The 13,642-nt window shown below is 34.9% G+C and overlaps 1 protein-coding gene across 3 annotated transcripts; it reads left to right on the top strand.

Annotated features, from left to right (window-relative positions):
* The first annotated feature begins 569 nt into the window (after positions 1-569).
* LOC114402965 (desiccation-related protein At2g46140-like) lies at positions 570-7,593 on the top strand. Of its 3 annotated transcripts, none has more exons than XM_028365677.1 (3): positions 570-680; positions 1,324-2,258; positions 7,134-7,593. In XM_028365677.1, the coding sequence occupies exons 2-3, from the start codon at positions 1,326-1,328 to the stop codon at positions 7,137-7,139; spliced, it is 939 nt and encodes a 312-aa protein (XP_028221478.1). In that variant the 5' UTR covers positions 570-680; positions 1,324-1,325; the 3' UTR covers positions 7,140-7,593. The 3 variants fall into 3 exon arrangements, with proteins under 3 accessions (XP_028221478.1, XP_028221477.1, XP_028221479.1); XM_028365676.1 differs by lacking the exon at positions 7,134-7,593 and adding an exon at positions 2,419-2,792; XM_028365678.1 differs by lacking the exon at positions 7,134-7,593 and adding an exon at positions 2,434-2,792.
* Positions 7,594-13,642: the final 6,049 nt, after the last annotated feature.

A 13,642-nucleotide genomic window follows, 5' to 3' on the forward strand; every position in this document is an offset into this window, starting at 1 on the left:
TAATAGGGGAAGTTCAAAATTATCGATTTATAAAATTAGGAAAATCAAAATGTTATAATTAAAATTCAGAATATTAAAATAATAATTTTAAAAACTAAGAGGATTAAAATTATAATTTAACTTAAATTAAACATCTAAAACTAACATTTAAAATTCAGATAAACTAAAAATAATCTTGGACCAGACTCTCCCTGTCGATAAGAAAACATTTTCTAATGTTAGTTGTTCTTTATTTTTTATCTCTGGAAAGAAAAAGAAAAGCATTTGTCTGTATGGTCTTATCATGACAACATTATTTTTTTCATATAATAAAAGAAGAAAAAAAGAATGAAAAAATAAAACAGTTGCATAATACTAGGCACAATTCCTCTCCCTTAACGACATCGTTTTCAGCGAACTCAATCATTGATTTGAGCGATAGCAACACTATGGTCCATACACGTATCACGCCTCCTGCGGTATCGGGTAATATAACTAACTAATATAACTTAATTTAAAATAAAAAAAACCTACAATTTTCATCAACGGCTATTATTCGTCAGACATAGTGTGGCAAAATCTTGACCGTTGATAGACTAATGGCTCTCAAAAGCTTGATCTCATTTTATTTACTGTCATAATCACCTCTCTCTCTCTTTCTCCGTTTTCCTAAGTTTTCATTCAATCATCACTGATCTAAGGTACTTCTTCATTCCCTCTGATATTTTCATTTGTTTCACTGTTATTTTTCTGTGTTAGGATCTCCCTTTAGACCAATTCTACCATGGTTGCTTTGGAAAAATTTTGCACTTTATGTTTTGGATTTTTGTTGGTTGGTGTCTTAGAATGTGATCATTGATTAAGTTGTGGTATTTTGATTCTGGTTACCCTTCATTTTGATCAGTGGAGAATCCATTGAGGAATAAGAAAGAACAGGGGAAAATTCTTAACTTTAGTATAATCCCGACATGGGTTTTGATGCATTTTTGGAAACTGGTGATCAAGAAATAGAACATGCCTTTTATTTCTATTTGTATTGTCATAAATAATTACAAAAACATTACTTGCTTTTACTTTGTTCCATTTTTCAAATACCAGCAAAAAAAAAAAGCATTTTGATGTTTCTTTTATCATTTTTGTATATATTTGTAAACAGGATACAAAGTAAATGTTTGAAACTATGAAAATAGAAAATGTTTTTTGTAAAAAGTTTTTAATTTTGTACTATGAATAATGATCCTGATTGTTGCTGACAAAGTTAACTTGTAACATTTTTTTTCTTTGATTTGTTGTGGTTGTGGTTGGATCTTGCCCAACTAATTTGCTTTATCAATTATTATTTAGATATGTCTACATCTGATAAGTCAGAAGTGGTGGAAAGGGGTGCTAAGGATGATGAAAAGCCAAAGGAAGAACATGAGAAGGGTGGATTTCTTGATACAGTGAAGGATTTCATTCAAGACATTGGTGAGAAGATTGAGGGAGCAGTTGGGTTTGGGAAGCCAACTGCAGATGTCACTGGGATACACATTCCATCAATTAATCTTGAGAAGGCAGAGCTAGTTGTTGATGTTCTTATAAAGAACCCGAATCCGGTGCCAATTCCCCTAATTGACATAAACTACTTGGTCGAGAGTGATGGGAGGAAACTAGTTTCGGGATTGATACCAGATTCGGGCACAATCCATGCACATGGAGAGGAGACAGTCAAGATTCCTCTTACTTTGATTTTTGATGACATAAGGAATACCTATGATGATATTAAACCAGGAAGCATCATTCCTTATAGGGTGAAGGTTGATCTCATTGTGGATGTTCCTGTCTTTGGAAGGCTCACTCTACCTTTGGAGAAAACTGGAGAAATCCCCATTCCATACAAGCCTGATATTGATCTCGATAAAATTCAGTTTGAGAGGTTTTCTTTTGAAGAGACAGTTGCTATTCTTCATTTGAAGTTGGACAACAAGAATGACTTTGACCTTGGCCTCAATGCTCTTGATTATGAGGTCTGGCTTGGTGATGTTAGCATTGGAGGAGCAGAACTTGCCAAATCTGCAAAGCTCGTGAAAAGTGGGATTAGTGACATTGATGTTCCAATTACCTTCAGGCCTAAGGATTTTGGCTCTGCTCTTTGGGACATGATTAGAGGAAGGGGGACAGGCTACACTTTTAAAGGACATATTGATGTTGACACTCCCTTTGGAGCAATGAAACTGCCCATCACGAAAGAAGGTGGTACTACCCGTCTCAAGAAGAATGAAGACAGTGGAGATGACGAGGTATGTTAACTTCCATTATCTCTGTTTCTTGTTTTCTCTACTTCTTTTTGCATGTTCTCCACAAGATTGCATGTATTTTAGTGGATTATATATTTGTATGTATAATGTCCTTCAATCATAAATAACAATGAGTAATACCTACTAAATGTTTTTGTGTAAGCATATGTTATGAAAGGAATAAAGCAGCAACAATGGACTCAGCAATGGAATAATATTGAAACAGAAATGCTAAAGGCAGATACAAGGGAGACAAACACAAACCAGAGGTCATAAGGAAAATCATCAAACCTCAACATTTGAGGGATTTCTATAACTAATTCGACAAGGAGTGCTGAGCTGGCAGAACTTAATTGGCCAAAGGAGCATATGTTGTCTGCCATTTATACTTTTCTGTTATTTGCCAACTTCTGTTAGTGTTGTTTGTTAGAATTTGCTAGAATGGGATAACAACCTCTAGTATTTGGCACTTATATATATGAATGAATCATGTAATAGAATGGAAGTAGAAAATAATACAAGTCTTTCCTTCCCTCATCTTTCTCTTAGGAGGTTCCTAGGCCTCGAACACTATGGAAATTCATTGAGTTGATCTCAGCTCATAACAATTTGGTGCTTTCATTGAGCTTCAATGGTTGCCTTCCATGGCTGCTATGCCAACCCAAACCACCTCTTCCCACGACATCCGTTCCACATAGCCACCCACCAGCACCTATTTCTGCAGGACCTATCCCCTTCATTTCCGCACACCCCTTATACTTTTGTACATTCAGCTCAATCCCTTGGGATTGATTTTGAGAGCACCCGCACACATTTGCTAGGCTTGTTTGGTATCGAGCGAACTCTTCCACCATTATCTCCCATCTTACACCCGAAAATGGAAAGGAATTTCCACGTAGATGTTGCGGACTCCATTATGGATCGCATTGTTGGATCAAGTGACCTCGGAATAATTAAATAGAGGGAGTTGAATTAATTATCAAGTGTCCCTTGTTCTCTTTGAACAACCAAGTGGATGCACGCTCCACTTGAACTGATCCACAAGAGATATATCATCTCTTGTTCTCAGTATTAGAACCCAAGTAGATGTATGCTCTACTTGCACCACAAAGGATGTACCTTCCAATGTGGTAAGACAAAGAATTTTTAGGCGGTTAGTCCCTTGAATCTTTGTAAGGGGAAACAAAAGATCTCTCAGGCGGTTAGTCCTTTGAAATCTTTTGTTTAAAGGGAAAAGGAAGAATCAAAAGAATTCTCAGGTAGTTAGTCCTTTGAATCTTTTGGCAAGAGGGAGAAGGAAGAAAAGATAGCACACTTTTGTTTTTTGTAGAATTTCCACTTGCAGAAAAAACAAAGTTTTGAAACAAAGTTTAGAAAACTTTTTGGCAAAGAAAAAGCAATGGGCAATGGTTAGAGAAAGATTGTGAAAAAGGATTGTTTGGAAGAATATCATATATCTTGAACGTGTGTCAAAGTCATGCTTTTATAGACTCTTCATGTCTAGTCAAAGAAATCATTGGAAGAGTTATGACTTTTGAGAAAATCATGTTAAGAGTTATAACTCTTAACTTTTTCTTTAAAACTATTCACTGGTAATCGATTACTACAAAGGTGTAATCAATTACACAATGTATTTTATGAAAAGCTGTGACTCTTCACAATTGGATTTGAATTCCAACATTCAAATTCACTTGTAATCGATTACTAATATAGTGTAATCGATTACACTATTTGAAAATCATTTTGGAACGTTGCAAACCATTTGAAAATATTTTGAAAACCAAACTGGTCACTGGTAATCGATTACTGCCAACTGGTAATAGATTATCAAAGAGTAATTACTCTGGTAACTTTAGAAAATTTGAGAAAATTCTTTTGTAAAACAAAACTGTGCTATTTGGTTTTTGAAAAATCTTTTAATACTTATCCTATATGAAGTCTTGACTTGTTGCTTCTTGATTTCTTCTCTTGAATCTTGAATCTTGGATTGGATTCTTGATGCTTGATCTTGAAGTCTTGAATCAATCACTTGGGCTTTTGGCATCATCAAAATTGCTTGGTTCATCATCATGAAGCTTGCTTCTACACGCATCGAAGCAACCATCGCAAAACTCACCCCCAATCAACTCAAACTTGCCACTGTCGTCGACACCATGGCCTCCACAATTGACGACCTTCTTCAGCGACTGAGCCTTCGCCATCCCACTCCTCACTTTCCATCTTCCTCCCCTCTGTAGTCACCGCCACCAACTGCCCCCATACCGATCATGCCTCCCATGCCAACTCCAATTCCACGGCCCAAACTCATGCAGCAACATCCCGCATCCTTGCCGGCTCCGCTTACCAGCAGAGGAGACACTACGGGGAAGCTTGTAGCACCACTTCACCCTACCTTGCCTTTTGAGAGCGGCAACAACATCCATCGTGGTACCTGTCTGCTCAGTGTAGGTAACAAAGTACCGCAGACCATCCCTGAGAAAGTTCTTAAAGACTCTACGAGCCAAACAACGAATCCCGAGTTTCGTAATGTTCTGCATGTTGTCGCACAACACCACCTTGTGCCCCTTGGCTCCTCCCCTGCATCCCTCCCATGACCACCATATCGGCCGCTGTCACCTCCACCACCACCACCGAAGCCATCGCCTCCACCACCACCACGGTCAATGCGGGTTTGCACTTCATGGGTAGTGATGTTCGGCCATCAAGGTCTTCGCCGTGCAAACTACTGTTCACAACTCTCGCTCCCTCTTGTGGCTTCTTCTTTAGACCATGCAACAACAATATCTCTTCAATTTGGTGAGTTCCCTTCGTGGCTTGCACCCATTGGAGCAGCAGTTAGAGCTGCTGGTGTTTCTACGAGCCACAACCAAACAGAGAAAAGGCATAGGGATAGGATTAATGCTTTGCGGCACAGGTCACCACCCAGCCCACTCACCTTCACGATGTTGGTAACCCTCGAGGATTATCATTCTCATGGCCCTAACCAGCCCAGCAACTTCACTCATGTACTTTTCTTCTTTCTATACTCACCCCCTTGTTTCAGCTTTTTTTTTATCGCCCACTTTTCTTTTTCTACACCTCCATCTTTCCCATAACAAGCCCAAATCACCATGGCCCAAATTTCACTCACGTGTTATTTTTCTTTTTTTCTAAACCCACCTCGTGTTTTAGCTATTTTGTTTTTGAACTGTGCCATCAAGTTGTTTCGAGGTCTGGATTTGAGGTCCCAACACCTCTAGGACAAGGTGTTTGTGATGAGCCAGGGAATGTTATGAAAGGAATAAAGCAACAACAATGGACTCAGCAATGGAATAATGCTGAAACAGAAATGCTAAAGGTAGATACAAGGGAGACAAACACAAACCAGAGGTCATAAGGAAAATCATCAAACCTCAACATTTGAGGGATTTCTATAACTAATTCGACAAGGAGTGGTGAGCTGGCAGAACTTAATTGGCCAAAGGAGCATATGTTGTTTGCCATTTATGCTTTTCTGTTATTTACCAAATTTTGTTAGTGTTGTTTGTTAGAATTTGCTAGAATGGGATAACAACCTTTAGTATTTGGCACTTATATATATGAATGAATCATGTAATAGAATGGAAGCAGAAAATAATACAAGTCTTTCCTGTTAGACAAGTGGTCTCAGATATCTTAAGAAGGGGGGTTGAATTAAGATATCAAAGACTATTCCCCAATTAAAATTTTAACTCTCTTTCTGAATTATTAATGCACCCTTAATATGAATTACTAAAACCACAATTCAAAATAAAACTTCTTTAACGCAAAAGATAAATGACAATAAATAAAAGAAGTTTAAGGGAAGAGAGAATGCAAACTCAGTTTTATACTGGTTCGGTCACACTCTTGTGCCTACGTGTAATCCCCAAGCAACCCGCTTGAGAGTTCCACTATCTTGTAAAATCCCTTTTACAATGTCTGAACCACATAAGGACAACCCTTCCTTTGTGTTCAGATAACCTTACAACAAGAGACCCTCGGTCCCTTAATCAGTTCTCTTGAATAAGAAAAGGTAGAAGAAGAATTCTCTCTTTTAAGAGAAAGATAATACAATAAAGATCATTCAAGATTTCCTTCCCTCACCTTTCTCTTAGGAGGTTCCTAGGCCTTGAACACTAGGGAAATTCACTGAGTTGATCTCAGCTCATAACAGCACATATATATATATATATATATATATATATATATATATATATATATATAAGTGGTTTGTTGCCATTGAAAATTTGTCTTTTGAAATAGATTTAAATGACCAAACTTTGATGGCATCAGCATGCAAATCAGTCTAGGATGTCGTGTGCAATCCTGACAATAATAACTGTAGCAGTTATCAACATTTCACATTTTAATTCACTTACTATTATCTTGCACTCTTTTCCTCAAAGTATAGTTTTTACTCTATTGGCAATAATACCTCATTCTATCTCGGTCTTCATCATCATGAAGTGAAGAACTTGATAGCACCACTTGCTATCCTGTAATTCATTGAGATTTGAACATTACAATATTCATTACATTAGGGGACCTGTTTTGAATTCAGTTATACAATTAATTCTTGTCTGGTAGATTTTAAAAATAGACTTAGTAATTGGTCAGAAACTAGTCAAATAATTTTTTCTGCTTATTGGAAAGCCAAGAACAGATATGGTGTGAAGAATTTGTTGCCTGAAAATAATTTAAAATAATATAGTCTGCTTTTGAAACAGTTTCCTTTAACTTGTTTAGAGTAGTTTGATGTACTATTTTAAAAAAAATAAAATAAAACTAACTAAACTGGTCAATAATTTGTTCTCTATTTCTTCTCTGGTGATTTTTGCTTGTGATGCAAATGTAAGCCTTTAATGTTTTCTTTTGCAGGAGTGAAGAAGAAATGGCAGCAAGTTATTAGCATATGTTCTTTTATATACTAGGCCCATTAGAAAGTTAAGTAAAAGGGACTTGAACTTAAAGGCACTAATTGAGAGTTTGATGGTTATTTATCTATCTTGAAAGTTTCAAGTTGACGATTTGATTGTGTATGGTTATGGTTATTTATGTGAATATCAGTTTGGAGTTTGCTCTTCTCTTGAAGCCACGTTCCTGTTAGAGTACATAATTGATATGTTGTCAAAAAATTGTGTCAATTTTTTTAGTCCTAAATAAACTGTGAGTGGTTATGTTACCTTTTCTAATGGTTTAAAGGAAGAGGGTGTTGTAGAGTGTTTTGCTATTGATGTCATCTATTAAAAAAAAAAAAGTATGTAATTGTAATACTCAACAATGTATATTCTGTAGATGTTATTCAAACTTTATTATGTGATGTTTAAATTTCATTCAATTGCACAATATTTTTTTTATATGCCATCCATACGTTATGTTTCACTTGATTAGTGCACCACTCCTTTCTGATACATTTAATTTGTAATTATTATAGAATATGCATTATATTCCAGAATACTGATTCTGGAATTGATTTTATTATGTTCCGGAGTGATTGTTCTAGAATTGGTTTCTGGAAATAAAAAATGTACTATGGATTAAGTGTTCCACAATACGTCGAAGCTACAGGTGGTTGCGAATCATGTGATCTGAAAGCTACTAATAAAATCACTGAAAGCCAAACATTTTACGAATTTGATAATTTGGAAATAAGCATCATAGGTGATAGATATAATAAAATAAAAGGCTTGGTGTGAAATTGAGCTACTTGATGATGTTTCAAAGCACTGCCTTGCATTTGCTCCTCATTCTAACTTCCCAACCATGGGTGGTGACTATGAGAGATGGATGTGCTTTCTTTAAAGCAAAGAATTTATACACTGCAAAAATTAGTTGGGATGCACGAGGAAGGGTGCTTCTATATCTTCTTTTTTTCTAATACATAGATATTAATTGTTAGTTTGTTAATTTTGATGAGTAAGAGGAATCAAATTGATAACTTTTTTTTTCTAACCACTAAATTTTATATCTCTTGGTGTCTCTATATGTTGATAGTGGGTAGTGAACCAAAAGGGAGCCATTGGGGAGATCATGGTGTAACATCCCATTTTTTTTAAAACTAATTAAAAAAGAATTGTTATTTATAAATAAATAGAGTTTTAGAAAAAAAATAATGAGATTTTTATAATTAAATAAATAAGGAGAAATTTTTTTATTAATTAAAATAATGGTTTGAGAGAAAATAAAAAGGGTATTTTATTTATTCATTTGATAGGGAATAAAATAAAGTTTATTTTTATAAAATAATAAAAATAAATAAATAAAGTAAATAATAGATTGTGAGTAACTTAGTTGTAAATAGAGACATGTTAGGTTAGTTTTCAGATTGACCATAGTTTCTATGTCTCATCTTTCTCTCAATTTCGTTTTCTTTTTTTCCCTCCAAAACCCTCTCTTTTTCTCGCATACCACCAAACCTATCTCATAAAAATGATGGTCTCGGACTCATTCACCGTTGGATCATCGTGAAATTTGATAACCAGGTTTGGAACTCATTTCCTAACATTTTCACCATTGGGAATTAGGAAAACATGTAGGAGCTGAGAGAAATACCCTTCGCATTGTAGATTTTCTTTTTCTTGTAGAAACCCAAAACTATCTCAGTAAAACTACGGTCCAAGAATTGTTAATCGTTGGATTGTTGTGAAATTTTGATATGTGGTTCACTATTCATTTACGCACATATTCACCGTTGGGATTTGAAAAATAACATCTGTGGATGGAGAAATACTCATCACACGTAGACCATGGAATGAAGGCTTCAATCCCTTCTCCTTTTCTCTAACGTTTGGGAACCTTATCAGAGTAGTCAGAGGAAAAACTTGAAGAATATCAAGAAATCACTAGAGATGCCGCTATTGCTGTCACAATACACACGTGAGCCCGCTTAGAGGTAAGATATGAGTTTATCGCAATTGGAGTTAGAATGAACATGTTTAGGGGTTCTTAAAGGATCAAATTGGGATTTATTTTGGGATGTTTATTGTATTGAAATTCTTCTTGTATGATTATGTTAAATTGTTTGAGGGGTTTTACTCCTTGTGGATTGAGAAATTTTTTTGTATAATTTGTTTGTGTTTTGAATAAGATTAGCGTAATAAATAGTTATATTGGGATTATGAAATTGTGATTGAAATTGTATATAAGTAATAAATTGAATATATGATGAATTGTAGAATAATATATTACTTTGAGATTATAATATTGTTATGGAGATTGAGTATAAGTGCAAAGTTGAATGTGTTAAATTGCGAGATACATGTAAACATGAGATGATTGATTGTGACATAATGAGATGTGAAGTTGTGAACATGAGTTTTAGTTGTGAATAAGTATGTGATTAACACTTGATGTCACATTACCTGTGTTGTGAACTATGAATTATACAATAACCTGACCAGTATTTATCTTGAGAAAAATATTGATGCGCAGTGTTAAAGGAAAAATGCGGGTTTCCTAGTTAGGAACCAGTGTTAAATTATAGTGCAATGTGTTAAACGTGTTTGAAACACTAGTGTGAGGTCATGGGTATTGTATAATTCATGAGCAGTGTCTGCTTGCAAAAATTATTTTAGGGGTTGGACCTAAATCAAGAAGGTGAGGCCCTAACGGATTCTTCAAAGTCTAGGCCTTGGGGGTAAAGACACTCGGTTTGAGTGATCCTTTAAGCCTATGTTAATCCCATATGGTTGGAGCATTCTCACAAAATGGAGTGACCCTGACTGGTCACCTTATGATTTTACTTAGTGAGAGTGACTTGACAAACCCATTGTGTGATGTGTCTTGTTATGTACTCCTAAGCGCCCTAGGGTGGTTTTTCACTGACATGGTACCATATTGCACGTAGGCTTGAGTCTTAGTGCTTGCTGGTTGTTTATTATGAAATTGATGAGTGTTATTGTGTCTTGACCCAAGTGTGTGATTCATGTGTAATGTGATTAGTGATTGAAAAACGAATTTTAAAGATAAAGTGATGAAGTGACATGGGTTGTATTAAGTTGAATTATGTTATAAATATTTTCATAATCTATTTTGATTACATCTTGTTTATTTGTTTTGTTAATTTTTTTTGTGTGATAACTTACTCTCTGTGTGCTATTTGTGTTTGGATCCTGTGATGATCTCAAACCTTGTGTTCGTGGGAGCAGATGACTAGGTGGATGACTTTAAAGAACCTCGTGTCAGGGGATGTTAGGACACAATGCTCTGATAGGATGTGACATTGGGGATGAGTTTTTTATTTTAATTGCATAATGTTATTTTATTTTATTTTACTTCACTGATTTAACAAAACATTTTTTTGCAAACTTTGACAGTCTTGTTTTGAGCCGAATATGTTTTTAATAAGTCTTATTTGGTAATAGTGAAGTGAATGTGAACCTTTTACTCACGTGAATTTGTTGATCAATATTTTTATATGTTTTATTTATTTATATGTATGTCGGGGTAGAGGGTATCACACATGGATTGTCTGGGTCATAACTGATATCTCCTATAAATGCGTGGTCTAACAAAGATTGGCTTTGGGATGACCAAGAAGGGAGGAAGACAAATCGTTAATCCTATGTTTGGATACAACATTTCAAGAGAGTAAAGTATGTTTTTATGGTATTTTAATTAGAAGTTGATGAAATGTCCCATTTGGATGTTCAAAGCCAGAATTTAAAGAATTCTCTTGAATTTCAATCCTTTGTTAAAATTACGAGATTAGAATTTCACTAAAAGAGATGGTATTTTTAAAATTTCTCATTTTTCAATAAAATATACTCCTTTCATTCTAAAATAATTGTCATTTTGAGTTGTTTTACATAGACCAAGAAAAAATAATTAATAAATGAAAGAGAATAGTAAATTTACAAAATAATCTTATATTGTCATTAATTCATCTATTATCTTTCAAAAAAGATTTTGTTGTACACAATTAATACTGTAAAAGATATAAGTGAAAAAAGTAATTAATGTTACATTGAAAAGTTAAAATGATAATTATTTTGAAACAATTTTTTTTCTTATACAACAATTTTAATGGGGCGAGGGAGTAGAACATATTTGATCCCTTAACCTTCCCCATCGCTCATCCATTGCATTTTTTTGGCTAACCTTCCTCCACGAAATCCCAACCCGTCAACAATCATCTCCAAGTTCTCCTCCATGGAATCCATACCATGCCGATGATGAGAGTTGAATCAAGCAGACAAAGAGAGATGAAGATTTCTGGCGAGACTCTCTTCATTATCTTCTAAAGCTTAAACAATGAGTGCAAATCTTATGTAGTAGATTAGAGCAGTATTTGAACCAGTAAAATCTTTATTGGTTAATATTAACCTTAAAATATTAACCACATCAAATCCATTTTCTATAATATCCATAAATATTATATTCCGTTTAAATATTGAACCTAAATATTATATATACTGTAACACCCTGAAATTTCGTTGATTGTAAATCAATGTTTAAATGTATTTCTCGTGTTATTTGATTATGCGATTGATTTGGATGAGTTGAGGTATTGTGTGAATTAACCATGTGTGATTTACATGATGTGAATGTTGAGTTATGTAGAGCTTTATTGACTTAAGTCTAAATTATGAGATTTCGAGATTTACCTAAATCTGTTCCGGTAAAATCACAATCCCATACTTGTTAACCATTGGATCACCTTCCAATTCGGACTGTAGCTTCATAACTCATGTCTTCACATTTTGACCATTGGGATTTGAAAAATATTTTTTTTTGACATATCTCTTAGCATGAGAAGCTCGCTTAGCACAATTCCAACCCGAGAGAGAATTATGCTTAGTGCAAAATGTTGAGCTCAGTACAATAGGAATTGTGCTTAGCACGAATTCTCGCATTTAGTGCAAATCCCAACCCGAGAGGGATTTGCACTCAACGTGAAAAGTTGCGCTTAATGCCAAAAGTGGATTCCCGTTCAACGAGACGAGCTCGCTAAGCAAGATCTGCAAATTATAAACACATTCTTCAGTATGAAAAACACAACTTTCACGCCTCCCTCTCTTAAAACTCCTCCAAAACACCCTTGAAATTGCTCCTCCACCACCCACGACCACCGGTGGCCACCATGAGTCACCTTTGTTTGCCGCCAAACCACCATACGGAGAGGAACGTTTTAATCAGAGCAGAATCCTCATAATCCACCTCAAGGATTCGATGGAGAAAGAGCTTTCAATCCTTTCTTTCGTAGTTTCTAAGGTAATCTTGACTTCTATGTCCTTCTCCTAGTTATTTTGAGCTTCTCTTGTGTTTTGGGTACCGTAATAGGATTTTTTTACACTTCATTTGAAAAACCCTTGAAAATTAGATGTTGTAGAAGCTATCTTTTTAGAAAATTGATGTTGTTTTCGTGATCTTTGTTGAACCCCGATCACATTGGCGTGGTTGGAATTTCAAAATGACATCTCCTTGTAATAAAATTCAAAACATCCCTTAGCCCATTTTGTTTTGACAAGGGTAATTGACCCCGAATGTTATTATTAACCTTATTTTTGAAATCTATACTAAATTTCCTTCGATTTGGTATATAGAACATTGTGTTTGGACTAACGAACATGAACAAGAGAGGTCTTTGAGTTGATGGAGAGCTCACGATAGGTGATGAGAGTTCATTATAATGTTATGGCTTTGATACCATAATTGGGGTTGGGGAACCCAATTATCGGAATGTATGTTTATCCCTGTGTATGTTGGTTTTCAAGAAAAATAATATTTTTAACAAATGGGATATGATACGTCTGTTATTGATAAATGAAATTATTGTTTTTATTAGACTTGTATTTTTTGAATACCTTGGGAGTGTGAATCTCAGGCATGGACTATATATATGTATGTGCAGAGTTTGATTTACTAATGACATTGTTTTTTATGATATTAATTGATATGAGATGACGTTGGTGTTGATGATAATATTGATATGAGATGATGTTGTTATTGATGATAATAATTGATGAGACAATGTTGGTATTTATGATAATATTGATATGAGATGATACTATTATTGATGACAATATTGATATGAGATGATGTTGTTGTTATTGATAATATCATTGAGATGAGATGATGTTGTTGTTGATAATGACATTGAGATGAGATGTTGTTGATGTTGAAAATGTCATTGTGATGATGTATGTTGTGTATGTACATTGGGGGTGCAGTGACCATGATGGATATCCCTGGTGGGGGAAATAGAGTGGTTAAAGAGTTTTAAGCATCTCAGGAGGGGAAGACTTAAAATCTTTGATTATCCATAGTTAGCGCATTGATGGTGCTCATGTTTCATACTTCATATTGCATGGAAATAGTATAAACTTTGTCAATAAGTACTTGTAGTTTCTCGTGAGGGGGAATACTTGTACTTGAGGGCATGTCAC

This window comes from Glycine soja, chromosome 20 (genome assembly GCF_004193775.1).
Source record: "Glycine soja cultivar W05 chromosome 20, ASM419377v2, whole genome shotgun sequence".
Classification (NCBI taxonomy): domain Eukaryota; kingdom Viridiplantae; phylum Streptophyta; class Magnoliopsida; order Fabales; family Fabaceae; genus Glycine; species Glycine soja.

Excerpts from the sequence above, each read along its gene's own strand:
- LOC114402965 (XM_028365676.1), top strand. The coding sequence starts at position 1,326 with ATGTCTACATCTGATAAGTCAGAAGTGGTGGAAAGGGGTGCTAAGGAT.